The sequence below is a fragment of the Spermophilus citellus genome (assembly GCF_964194105.1).
Source record: "Spermophilus citellus genome assembly, chromosome: 9".
NCBI classification, from domain to species: Eukaryota; Metazoa; Chordata; class Mammalia; order Rodentia; family Sciuridae; genus Spermophilus; species Spermophilus citellus.
Genome location: NC_138191.1, coordinates 126,243,347 through 126,256,590, shown reverse-complemented (window position 1 = coordinate 126,256,590; position 13,244 = coordinate 126,243,347). Strand labels below are relative to the sequence as shown.

General features: G+C 50.7%; 1 protein-coding gene across 1 annotated transcript; it reads right to left on the bottom strand.

Annotated features, from left to right (window-relative positions):
- Positions 1-387: 387 nt before the first annotated feature.
- AKR7A3 (aldo-keto reductase family 7 member A3) lies at positions 388-10,108 on the bottom strand. Its single transcript, XM_081308535.1, has 7 exons — positions 9,791-10,108; positions 6,157-6,344; positions 5,869-5,973; positions 5,195-5,291; positions 4,859-4,958; positions 1,865-1,994; positions 388-755 (listed from the first exon to the last, which is right to left on the bottom strand). Exons 1-7 carry the CDS (start codon positions 10,002-10,004, stop codon positions 594-596), a joined length of 996 nt encoding a protein of 331 aa, XP_081164661.1. The 5' UTR covers positions 10,005-10,108; the 3' UTR covers positions 388-593.
- Between the last annotated feature and the right edge of the window lie 3,136 nt (positions 10,109-13,244).

Here is a 13,244-nt window from a genome sequence, read left to right as displayed (position 1 = left end):
ACTGAGATCTGATACTGTTCCCAAGAAGGTAATTTGGGGATCAGGTTGGATAGAGCACCCCACTGGTGTCCACTGCTGCTGAATGGTCTGTTCCTTTGCTGGGTGAAAACCTCCCTGTTGATAGGGCGCGAGGGGGAGGAAGGCCGCTGCTTTTCCTATCAGCATCATGCGTAGCCTTCTATCCATCAGGCACGGAAGAGTGAGGCCACTCGCAGCCCCGCTGTTGAGAGGGCAAGCTAGATTCAAGAGGTGGGGGCTGGGAGACCCTGCTGCTTGAAGACTTCAACTCCTGCTCCTCCTCCCCCAGAACAGCAGAAAGCAGCCTTTGGCAGCAGAGGAAATATTCACCAGGTTCACCTCAGGCCTAGGCTTCAGCCAGGCCAAGTGCCAACTTTATTCAACAGGAGATGCTGGGGCTGAGCTCAGGTGGCCCCGCATGGTGAAGGCATCTGGGAGTATTGTGAGAAAACAGAAGAAAAATGATCTGCGAACTGTGGTGAGGAGGGAGAGAAGGGCCAAATCAACTAAAGGCTAAAACTGGCCAGGGTAGCAAAAAGAGACAGGCAGTGCTCCACCCAAAGTCGGGTTCAGGCCTAGCGGAAGTATTTGGGACACTCGTGAGCAACCAGGTGCCAGGCTTGATCAAAGGCATCTACAACAGCTGGCTCCAGGGGCCCTTCTTCAGCTGCAGCCAAGTTCTGCTCCAGCTGCTCCAGGCTGGTCATGCCCAGGATGACCGCGTCCCCATGGGCGCCCTATAAGGGGAGAAGGCCAGACTTCAGCATGCTTCTCTGTCCAGTGGCTCCAATCATATGTCCCTCCCTGCCCTGCCCCTGCCAAGATTTGGGATCCGTTATTTAAGTCTTTTATTATTCTGGCAAGAATTTCTGTTGCCCCCAAATAGTCACAGCCATGTGGCTCATAGAGCCATCCCTCCATGTCTCATCAGTAGAGAGCCTCAGCATCGGGGTAGGGCTGGTCACTTTCCATTTCCAACTGCCTTTACTTTGGAGGGTGCCTGTAGCAATTACCTATTTCACGAAGTACTTTGCTCCAGGTCTGGTTCTTTTTTTTTTAATATTTATTTTTTAGTTTTAGGTGGACATAATATCTTTATTTTTATGTGGTGATGAGAATAGAACCCAGTGCCTCACGCATGATAGGCGAGCGCGCTACCACTTGAGCCATATCCCCAGCCCCAGGTCTGGGGCTTAACAGAAGCTCGCTAAAGGCGAGCCATTTCCCTAGAATGCCCACCCTGGAGAAACCAGTCAGGAAGACTGGGGCAGCAGGGAGAGAGGGAGGTCCCCCAGCCACAGGTGTAGAGCTGGGGTCTATCCAGGATGGGCAGGCAGAGAGGCAATAATTGCTAATGGTTAAAATAATGGAACTGGGTATGGTAGCCTGTAATCCTACCACTGGGGAGGCCAAGTCAGGGAAAGCCCCAGCCTCAACAACTTAACAAGACCTGTCTCAAAAAGTTAAAAAAAAAAAGGGGGGGGTGCTCAGGATATAGCTCAGTAGTAGAGAACCCTGGGTTCAATCCCCAGGACCAAGAAAAAAATCACAAAACTAAAAACATAAATGCAGACTTCAGAGTCAAATCCATACTTACTCCCTACATGAAGCTGTGGGAACTGAGGCAAATGAAATAGCATCTCTGAGCCAATATGGTAAGCTGGCACTTCAGTAACTGCTCTAGAACAACAGGAAGGCCACCCAAAAGAACTGAGCCATTTCAGAGGAAGAAAAAGAGTAATCACAGAAATAGCCGAATAATTGTATAGGCCCCCTCCCCTCTTCCCTATTTCACCCCCACCCCTAATATAAAAGCAGAAGCTGTGCCCCGGGGACAGCTGGTTACCTGCAGCTGTGAGTGGTGGTACATCCATCTCAGGGTGGCCGAGGTCATGCTGGGGGCGCTGGTGCCATAGGTGGCCTGCAGGGCCTTCTCCATCAGGGCAATGGCCTTGAAGTGGTCCTCCTTCCAGAAGCTGAGCAGGTGGGGAGGGTGGAACAGGGGTCAGTACCTTGGGATCATTCCAGGGTGGCCCAGTCCTAGACACACTGAGACCAGCATCCTCAAGTAGAAGTGTTAAATTTTGAACCTCAGAATGCTTGCAGATTTCCAGGTGCCCTGTTTTGAGTCCGGGGATGCACTGGGCAAGAATCCTGGCATTTAACATGCCCAGCAGGCGGTAACACAGCTCCCAAAAGTGGGATGCTCAAGTACCTATAGCACCACACCTGTGTGCCCTGGGTCACAGGAAGGACCCATGACAAGTTCTGGGCCCAGGTCCAGCTTCTGTGGCCTTGACTAAGCCACCTCCCTTCCCGGCCCTCAATTATCTGCTCAGTGAAGGAGGGAAACACTCCCTGCCAGTCCCATATAGTGACTACAAGAGGTGACAAACTGATCATGCCTTGTGGACAGGAGAGGGTGCACCAGAGAAGACCATCAGGCCCTGATTCTCCACAGCTGAGGCCTGCTCCCTGGCACAAGCAAAAAGGAACTTGAGAAGCACAGACCAGGGCCATGGTTCCTAAACACAGCAGGAAGGACCTGAAACGGGGGTGGGGGGGTGGGGGAGGGTGGCGGTGTGCAGATAAGCCTTTAAATCAGCAAAGTACCCAAAGTGAGCACAAATATCAGATGCTCTGCCTCTTCGTCCTTGGCCATTTCACAAAACTAGCACTGGGGTCTCCTGCACACTGCTTGACTTGCTCTGCCTTCCCCTCCCTTGGGGGAAAAAGAAAAGCAAATATCTAGCATTAACTTTGTGATCTGAGGTATACACTTTGTTGCTGTTCTTTAATTCATTAAATTGACACGTCCCCTTGTACTGCTGGAGAACTATTTCTCAATTTGCAGAAGTCAAGCCTCCAAGGTTAATTTTTTTAAAAAAAGAGAGAGAGAGAATTTTTTAATATTTATTTTTTAGTTCTCGGCGGACACAACATCTTTGTTTGTATGTGGTGCTGAGGATCGAACCCTGGCCGCACATATGCCAGGCGAGCACGCTACCGCTTGAGCCACATCCCCAGCCCCTCCAAGGTTAATTTCTGTGTACAGTATGATCTATTTGCAGGTGGTAAGGGAGATGAAGAAGGGCATAGGGGTCTGGGGGTGTGGCTCAGTGGTACAGTGCTGCCTAGCATGGGTGAGGTACTGGGTTTGATTCTCATAAATAAGTAAAATAATAGATCCATTGACAACTAAAAAATTAAAAATAAAAAAAGAAGGGCACAGGAAATCGGGGCAAGATGATAAGTGAGGAGGTCGCAGGCAGGACCAGGATAAAGGGGCAAGAAGAGGGTCTTCTGATAAGGTCAACTTCTTGCATGGACGGGGGCACCGATCGATGACAGCGAGGAGCATGTAGATGGGGAGGAGATAAGGAAAGGAGGAAATTCCAGAGACCATAAAAAGCATAGGTCAAAACTCCCCCACCAGACTCCCAGCTCTGGGCCCCTTCTCTCTGGAGAAGTCTATCGCTGTCACTTTTACAATAAACCTATTTCAGGGCTGGGGTTGGGGCTTAGTGGTAGAGTGCTTGCCTAGCACACGAGAGGCACTGGGTTCAATCCCCGGCACCACATAAAAAAATTAATAAATAAAATAAAGATTAAAACAAAAAAAATAAATAAACCTATTTCTTTGCTTCCTATCTGTGTGTCCTGTTCTTCAATTCTTTTCTGAACAGAGACAAAGAACCCAGAACCCCTAGATGGTACCAGTGGCACATGCCTATAATCTCAGTGAGTCAGAAGGATTGAGACCAGCCTTAGCAATTTAAAGAGACTCTCAGCAGTCAGGCGTGGTGCACACCTGTAATCCCAGCAGTTCGGGAGGCCGAGACAGGAGAATCACGAGTTCAAAGTCAGCCTCAGCAATGGTGAGGCGCTAAGCAACTCTAAGACCCTATCTCAAAAATGAAAAAGGGCTGGGGATGTGGCTCAGTGGTCGAGTGCCCCTGAGTTCAATCCCTGGTACCAAAAATAAATAAAGAGACTCTCAGCAACTTAATGAGACCCTGTCTCAAAAAGTAAAAGTGTGGGGAGCGGTGCCTAGTGTTGTGGCTCAGCGATAGATAAACACAACCTAGATAGGCACAACCTAGCACGAGTGAGGCCATGGATTCATCCTCAGCCCCACATAAAAAATAAATATATTGTGTCCAACTACAATTAAAAAAATTAATATTTTTTTAAAAAAATAAAATGGGGACTGGGTATAGATATAGCTCAGTTGGTAGAGTCCTTGTCTCGCATGCACAAGGCCCTGGGTTCAATCCCCAGCACCACTATATATATAAAAGCCACATATATAAAACAGGTTGGGGGCATAGCTCAATGGTTAAGTACTGTGGGTTCAATCTTTTGTGCAAATGAAGAAATGAATGAAATAAAATATTTTTTAAAAAGAAAAGGAAGGGAAAAAGTGGCTGGCCCCAACAGCTGTTCAACCAACTGACTTGAGGCACTGATGACAGTGTTACTGCCAAGAGTTTACAAGACTCAGCGTGCCCCAGGGGACAGGGCCAGCACCGAGTCCCAATTTCCCCCAAGTCCATCCACAGTTGTCCCCTCCTGTGGACCCTGGAGGAGCTCTTCCCAGGGAAGAGACAACAGTGCAGACTGGAAGAAGGCAGGGATGTACATCCCAGCCCCAGGTCCCTTCCCAGAGGCCATGAGGACCGCAAAGGGGGAGAAGGGGCTCCGTAAAGCCCCTGGGAACCCAGAGACCTAGTTCTGAGCAGCAGGGGAAGAGGCTGCCCCGGGAAAGCAGCCTCAGGGATCACTGTCTCAAACTAAGGGAACCCACCCACGTCCCATCCTGACGGTCCACCCAGCTCACCGATTCCTGTAGATCTCAGCCCAGCTGTTCCCGAAGAAGCGGCCCAGCGGCTGTTTCCCATCCTTGTCCGCGTACTTGTACTTGCCGGTCAGCAGGCCCCCTGTGGAAGCATGCATCACACCCCAGCCCAGGCCGCTCCCAGGGCTGACACCCCTCACAGATCTGGACTGGGGAGCAGGAGGGACCCAGGAGGGATGAGGGGTGCAGCCCAGCATCTGTCAAAGCCCCCTCTACTTCCCAGGGCCTGGGCTGGGCATCTATCTGGGCAGGAATAGGTACAAACAGGGCAGGAATGCCCATTACCCCCCAGAGGGCCTGTCCCAGGGCAGCCCATACCAGCCAAAGGGTTGAAGGCATAGAATCTCAGTCCAAATTGCCTGAGGCAGGGGAAGAGCTCTGTTTCCACCTGCCGGGTGGTGGCGTTGTACATGCCCTGCAGGGAGAAGGGACAGTTGGAGAGTGTGGGTGTGTCAAGGGAAGGGACATCAGATGTAACCCACAAAACCCTCAGCTCAGACCTTAATGGTCCCAGGACCCTGCCAATCAGGACCTGTGCTGACAAACAGCAGTGGAGAGGACTTATTCCCGCAGGAAATTAACTCTGATGACGTCCTCTTACTACACGAGTAAGTTCCGTGACAAGCGCTGGGCACCAAGCAGTGCCCAAACACTTGCTGTCTGAGGGGGAGGAGGACGGAGCCTGAGATGTCAGGCTCCTGGGACTGTGAGGAGGGGCTCCCAGAGGAAGAGCCACTTAACTGAGACCTGAGCACCTCTCCCAGGGAGCAGGGCATGGAAGGAAGGGATCAAGGTGCGCACTGAAGCACGAAGCAAGCTCATGCCCAGGGAGCTCAGCCTGAGGGCACCTGGGAGCCTCCCACAGGCTCTGAGCAGGGGTGTGGCTGATAGGTAGAGGGCACAGGGGCCAGTCAGAGGGGCAGGGAAACCTGGGAGCAGCAGAGCCCTGGAGTCCGAGGCCTCTGCAGCCCTGGCACACCAGGGAGTCTCACCTGGTACACGGTCGGCAGGATCCAGCCGTTGCTCTTGCACAGGGTACAGATCTCAGCCACCTCCCAGGCGGCATAGTTGGACAGGCCCAGCTCCAGGAACTTGCCCTGGGCGGGGGGGGGGGGGGGGGGCGAGAACACAGTCAGAACCAGGAGACCAGGAAGGGGGCACTGGGGTGGCGGGTGGGTCCCCCGCTCTGCTCTGGGTGCCCAGGTGCCTCCATTCTCCTGGTAGTGCCAAGAAGAGAAGCAGAGCAGAGGTGACTGCCCAGAGTTTGGGGCCACCCTCACCTCCTGGTGCAGCTGGTGGCAGGCACGCAGCGTCTCCTCCACAGGGGTGCCGTGGTCTGGCATGTGCAGGTAGAAGAGGTCCACTCGGGGACACTGCAGCCGCTTCAGTGATGTCTCCAGCTGGGTCCGGAGACTGTCAGGCTTTAGTGTCATTCCACCCAATGGAATGGCCTTAGTGGCAATTTTCACTATTTGAGGAGAGAAATGGAAGCTCAAGCCGGTTTACCAAACATCAGGATAACAATTAAGAGACAGATCTGGGTTCATATCCCAGCTCTGCCATTATCTTTGTGGCCTTGACTAAATTCCTTAATCTCTCTGAGTCTCAATCCTCTCAACTGTAAAATGGGAGTGAAAAAGATGTTTTGTTTCCCCCCCACACCCCGAATGGAGGATTGATCTCAGGGGCACTTGGTCAGGGGCACTTGGTCCCTGAGCCACTTCCCGAGCCCTATTTTGTATTTTATTTAGAGACAGGGTCTCACTGCGTTGCTTAGCACCTCACTGTTGCTGAGGCTGGCTTTGAACTTGTGATCCTCCTGCCTCAGCCTCCCGAGTCTCTGGGATTACAGGCGTGTGCCGTGCACCCAGCAAAAATGATATCTTGTAGGGAAATCCTGACGATTGATCAGACTTGGCTGAAAATCTGAGCTGCTGATGGCCTCACTATGTGATCATATGTAAGGCACAGGGGTTGGCAAAGGAAGGGGCTCCCTGCCCTCAAGGACTGAGTCTAAGGGGCCACTCAGGAGAAAGGAAGACAGGAATATTCACAAGGTACTAGAGAAGCCTGGAGCAGAGGCGAGCAGCTACCTAGGCACTCAGGAAGGCTTTCCCAGAACCACAATTTGAATCTCCAAGGGTAAGTCAGAGGCCACCAGTTGAGGAAAAGTGGGAGGCTCACTCCAGAGCATGGGGACACAGGCAAGAGCCCAGGGCAAGGACGTCCTGTGTGGGAGCCATGCTTGCTAGTTACAGCTCAGGGCACCAGTCTCTGGTTGCATACATGGGGCAATAGAAGGGGCCACAGACCAGACACCAACCAGCCCTAACTGCATCCAGGGACTTTAGGGGACTGAACGCCTTTGAGTGGGGAACTCCATGGTCAAAGTCATAGTTTTGAAAGATGACCTGAATGCAATATGGATGAAACACAGGTGTGGGGACAGGGAGAAGAGTGGGAGGGCACAACTGGAACTCCCAGGAGAAAAAGGGCAAGTATCAGCTGGAGACTGCTCCCGAGAACACAGGCCAGCAGGGGCCTCCAGGTGAGTTCACGCTTTTCTCCCTGCCCCTGTGAGAAGCCGAGTGAGTTGGACAGATGGGTGAGAGGAGAGTCCTCTTCTTGCTTTCCGTGTTTGGAAAGTCACTTGGGCAGGTCAGAGGGCAGTCCCCAGAGCCCTTGAGACCCGGGAGAGAACAAGTTCAAAGAAGTATGCATTTTTTTAAAATATTTTTTTAGTTGTCAGTGGTCCTTTATTTTATTTATTTATATGTGGTGCTGAGAATCGAACCCAGTGCCTCACGCATGCTAGGCAAGCACTCTACCACTGAGCCACAACCCCAGCCCAGAAGAAGTATGCATTTGGAACTTTAGCATCCCACCACATTTTCCCTCCTTCATGTCAACTTAACTTTAGATCTGAGATCTGGGACTTTGGCCCAGCAAACCCTGGGAAGTAGGTGTTGGGAAAGAAAAGGGAAAAAAAAATCAGAAATAAAAGATCAGAGTTCTCACTGAGAGGCATCCAGGGGTTCTAGAAAGAGGGCGGCATTGAAATACTCATATCTCCTTTTGTTCCAGATCTATCATGCTGTGTGATAGACCCCCGCCTGATTTTCTCTTAAAATTGGAGCCATCTCACCACAAGGCCATGCAAAGCTAATTTCGGCTTTACTATAAATTCCTGCAAATTCTGAACTAGCTTGGAATGCCTGCCCGTGCCTTGAACTCACCCATGCCTGGCTCTCTGACCAGATAGCAGTCCTCTCTGAAACTTTAGTGACACCTCACAAATCTTGGCCTTCCCTGGCCAGATAACGACCCTCTCTGAGGCTCTAATGACCTTCATAAATTCTGATGTCGGGGACAGCAATAATGTAAACTAACCTTTGTGTTATGCTCGTCAGAGTACTGTTATCTGTAACCCCCCTTTGTGTAACTGTCTGGGCTATAAAGCTGGGCTGCAGGAAAGCTGCGGCTGCTGTCTTGTTCCCGCGGTTTTGGGTGGGAGAGGAAGCCCGGCCAGTCGAAATAATAAGCTTGCTTTAATTTGATTTTAATTGGAATCAGTGGTCTTTTCTTGCGTCCTGGTCTAACACTGTGAAGCAAAGAGCAAGGCTCCATTGGAGGGGGACAGAGGAAAAAGCCAGAGTGGAAGGAAGCTAAGGGCGATATTAGAAAGAAAGCAACCATGAAATTTCACATTGTGACATTGCGTGCATTATCAAATATGGAACAACAAATTCCATCATTAAGTACATCGATAATGCACCAATGTAAAAAATGTGGAGGGGAAATAAAAGAAGAAAGCAAATCACCTGGTTGGGTGGCACACACTGATAGTCCCAGCACTTCAAAAACTAGAGGATCATTCCCATGATCCCAGGAGTTTGAGATCAGTTTTGGTGAAGTAGGAAGACCTCATCTCAAAACAAACACCAAGAAAAAGAAAGCAACAGCCAACTTGACTAAGCCTCACTGTGCGCAAGCACTTGAAATAGCATCGGACCTGCCTCATACACACCTCTTCCCCTGACACTTTCATAGATTCCTCCAGCCCCCTCAGCACCACCAGATCTCATTACCTTTGCATACCCATGCCCACTGCCTGGAAGCTCTTTCCCCTCTTACTCCCTCCCTGGCAAAACTCTTTCCTTTCTCTAAGGTCAACATTCCCCTGTGGGAGATTTCTTCCATGGCTCCTTCCTGGGAGGTGCCCCTTCAGGGTTGCCCAGCCACCTTTAAAACCTGAGCCTCCTAGAGTGAGCCAGTGTCGACTTCTCTCTTATTTTTCAGGACATTAGTTGCACCAGCCCTCTTAGGAACTCCCAGGGCTGCCACCTGCTGAAGCAGGAGGCACTGGCAACCCAATAGCCACCTGCAGCCAAGTACTAGAAACTTCCTCTAGGGCCCAGAGAAAGGCTGACCTGAGCAAATAAGGAAGTCCTCTGCCAGGTTCAAAGTCAGATCTAGGCAGCATTCCAGAATGCCAGGGATAAGGACAGGTTTTTTCCTGGTACTAAGGATTGTACCCAGGGTTGATTACCACTAAGTTACTTAATTTTTGAGACAGGTTCTTGCTAAGTTGCTGAGGCTGGCCTTGAGAGGGACGAGATGGGTGGGGCTGCATAGTACCAGATTTCAATGTTCTCCGGCCCCCAAAAGAACTGGTCCAGTGGATCCAGGCTAGACCAAGGCTGGGGCAACGCTGTGGGAAGGGTCCTGGGCCACCTTCCCAGAAGGGAAAGAGGAAGAAAGGAGTAAGGGAAAAGGACCTCCAGTTGTTAGAGGCTAGAAGTGCTTGAGGAGCTTGTTGTGGGACAGGCTCGGGAGGTCGGTGCCTAGAGGACGAAGCTAGCTGGGAAGGGAGAGCTCTGCGCAGTGCAGGGCGAGGTCAGGGGTGACTGTTACCTCTGCAGTCGCTGCCGCCCAGCCCGAGCCCCAAGCCGCCTAGGATGCTCTCGGACTGGCCGTCACCGTACACGAAGGCAGTGTCTATCTCCGTGTGCCCGCGCTCCAGGAAGACACGCACAGTCTCAGCGCTGGTGGGCACGTCCATGCGGCGCCCCATCTCCATGGCGCCTAACACGGTGGCAGGCCGGGCTTTCGACAGCGTTCGGGACATGACTGCGGTAGCGGAGGGCAACTCAGACTGAAGGTCGTGGAGCCAGGGCTACACCAGCCTCCCGACGCACCCACACCTGCACGCTGCTTTAAGAAGCTAGCAGGGTCCCGCCCACTAGGGGCGGGGCCGGCGAGCGAGGGGCGGGGCCGGCGGGCGAGGGGCGGGAGTGTGTGGCTGCCACTGGCACCACTGTTGTCCTGGGGCTGGGACCGTCCTCAATCCCGTTGCGCAACCTGGGGCATGGCTGTGGCTGCCAGCGCGTGATCCGGTCTACCACTGAACCACATCCGCAGCCCTTTTTTTTTTTTTTTTTTTTTTGATACAGGATCTCCCTTAATTACTCTGGTTGGCCTTAAACCTGAGATTCTCCTACATCAGCCTCCCAAGCCCCTGGGATTACAAGCACCGACCACCATGCACGGCAAGATTTTCTTGATTCTTTATATGACCAGTTTTTTTTTTTTTAATTGATACCTGGAAATCTGGGCTATTAGGAGCTTGGTGTGTGTGTGGGGGGGCGGGTGTTGGGGATTGAATCCAGGGTGCTCTACCACTGAGCAACATCGCCAGCCCTTTTTGTTTTATTCTGAGACAGGGTCTCACTAGTTGCAGAGGCCAGCCTCAAACTCAATCCTCCTTCCTTGGCCTCCTGAGTAGTTGGAAATATAGGCACGGGTCACTGTGCCCAGCTTGCTATGAGACTCTTGATTTTATTTAAGCCTTCTGTTTTAGTGCATTTCTTCTGGTACTTCTAAGGGCTTCCTTATTGCCAGGGGAGGGTAAAGATGCAGTCTCCCCACCAGGCCTCCAGTGATCACTCCTTGGCTAACAGGAGTGGCAGGTCTCCTTATTGCTCCCCACGTGGCCTCTACTGACCCCACTGGGAGGTGAGGAGCCTCTTTAACGTAGAAGTGAAATGTCCTGACACTGCACTAGGCCTCCTCTGACACTGCTCTGGTTGGGGGTGGGAGGGGAATCTTCATTACTGCCAACTGGGGGTGGGGGTTCCAGGCTCTTGGAGGGGTCTGCGAGGACATGACAGTGCTGGGTGGGGCTGGGAGGCCTGTGCTGTCTGGGAGGGAGGAAAGTGCCAGCTCCTGCCCAGCTTCTCTAACACCACCCTGAGAGGCCCTAGAGGCACCTCCTAGTAGCCTGGAAGGGTGGAGGTCTGGGCTCCCCATTCAACATTTGCAGACCTGGGTGGTGATAAGGTCCCAGTTTCTGTTCTCTGGTGTTTGACTGGAGTAAAGAAATTATTTCCTCCAGCTTTTCCATCTTGCTGCCCTACCCCTTTTCTCTTGATTTGGTAAGAACGAGACTTTAATTGGGACTTTTCCTATATTCACCTGTTGGCATTTCCAGGTTGCTGGCTTCTTCAGCTTTAAATCTGAGATCTATGAGTGGCACAAAGAAAAACCCAAGAAATTCACCTGTCATTCCTTGGATTCTGACGTTACAGGAAGCCAATGCAGGGAAACTGACTGGGTCCCAGCTGGCGGGATTTGGCTGTCCACCTGTGTAAGAAATAAGTAAAGGAAAGCTGGTGTGGTCTTGCACACCTGTAATCCCAGAGGCTTGGGAGGCTGAGGCAGGAGGATCACAAATTCAAAGCCAGCCTCAGCAACTCAGTGAGACCCTGTCTCTAAATAAAATACAAAAAAAGGGCTGGGGATGTGGCTCAGTGGTTAAGTGCCCCTGGGTTCAATCACCAGTACCAAAAATGAATAAAATTAAACAGCCAGCCTTGATGGCATGCACCTGTAATCCCAGCTATTGAGGAGGTGGGGGTGGCAGGATCTGGAACTAAGGAGTTAAAAGCCAGCCTGAGCAACATGGTGAGAATTTGCATTAAAAAAAAAGTTAAAAATATACTTTGAATGTGACAGCAGCCATACACCTAGATATGTAGTAAAGAGCAATAAAAACATTCAAAAAAAGATTTATACACAAACGTTCATACCAGTTCATTCACAATGTTCCAACCAAAATCACCTTTCAAATGGATAAACTGTGGTCTAGTCTTACACTGGAATACGATAAAGTCAGCAATAAAATGGAGTGAGCCACTGATACACACATTGTCACTGATGCATCTCAGAAATATTTGCTACAAAAAACAGACACAAAAACCTATGTTAGGGGCTGGGGATGTGGCTCAGGCGGTAGCACGCTCGCCTGGCATGCGTGCGGCCCGGGTTCGATCCTCAGCACCACATACCAACAAAGATGTTGTGTCCGCCGAGAACTAAAAATAAATATTAAAAACTCTCTCTCTCTCTCTCTCTCTCTCTCTCTCTCCCCTTAAAAAATAATAATAAGAAAAAGGCATTTAAAAAAAAAACCTATGTTACATGATTCCATTTTTGTGAAATTCTAGAAAAGTCACATTTATTAGCATGCAAAAGGCCCTGGGTTCAGCAGTGGTGGCCAAGAGTCAAATTTGGGGGAGATAACTGACGACAAAGAAGTATAAGGAGCAGGGTGTGGTGGTGCACACCTGGAATCCCAGCAGCTCCGGAGGCTGAGACAGGAGGATCCTGAGTTCAAAGCCAGCCTCAGCAACAGTGAGGTACTAAGCAACTCAGTGAGACCCTGTCTCTAAATACAATACAAAATGGGGCTGGGGATGTGGCTGAGTGCCCCTGAGTTCGATCCCTGGTACCGAAAAAAAAAAAGTATAAGGGACCAACATTTAAAACTGGTGATTTTTATTTTATGTAAATTATATCTCAATAAACCTATTTTAGTCAGCTTTTTTTTTTAATATTTATTTATTTAGTTTTAGGTGGACACAATATCTTTATTTTATTTTTATGTGGTGTTGAGGATCGAACCCAGCACCCAGCGTACTCCAGGCAAGCATGCTACCGCTTGAGCCACATCCCCAGCCCTATTTTAGTCAGCTTTTTCACTGCTGCGACTAAAGGACCCAACAGAGCAACTGTAAAGAAGGAAAGGTTTATTTGCGGGCTCACGGTTTCAGAGGTCTCGATCCATAGACAGCAGACCCCATTCCTTGGGCTGAAGGTGAGGTTGGACATCATGGCAGAGGGCGTGGCAGAGGGAAGCAGCTCACATGATGATCAGGAAGCAGGGGAAGATCCCACTGTCCAGATACAAATATGTACACCAAAGCCACACCCTAATTCCCACCTCCCCCAGCCACACCCCACCACTTCAGTTATCACTAGTTAATCCCTCCCAAGGAATTAATTCACTGATTGGGTTTAGACTCCCCCA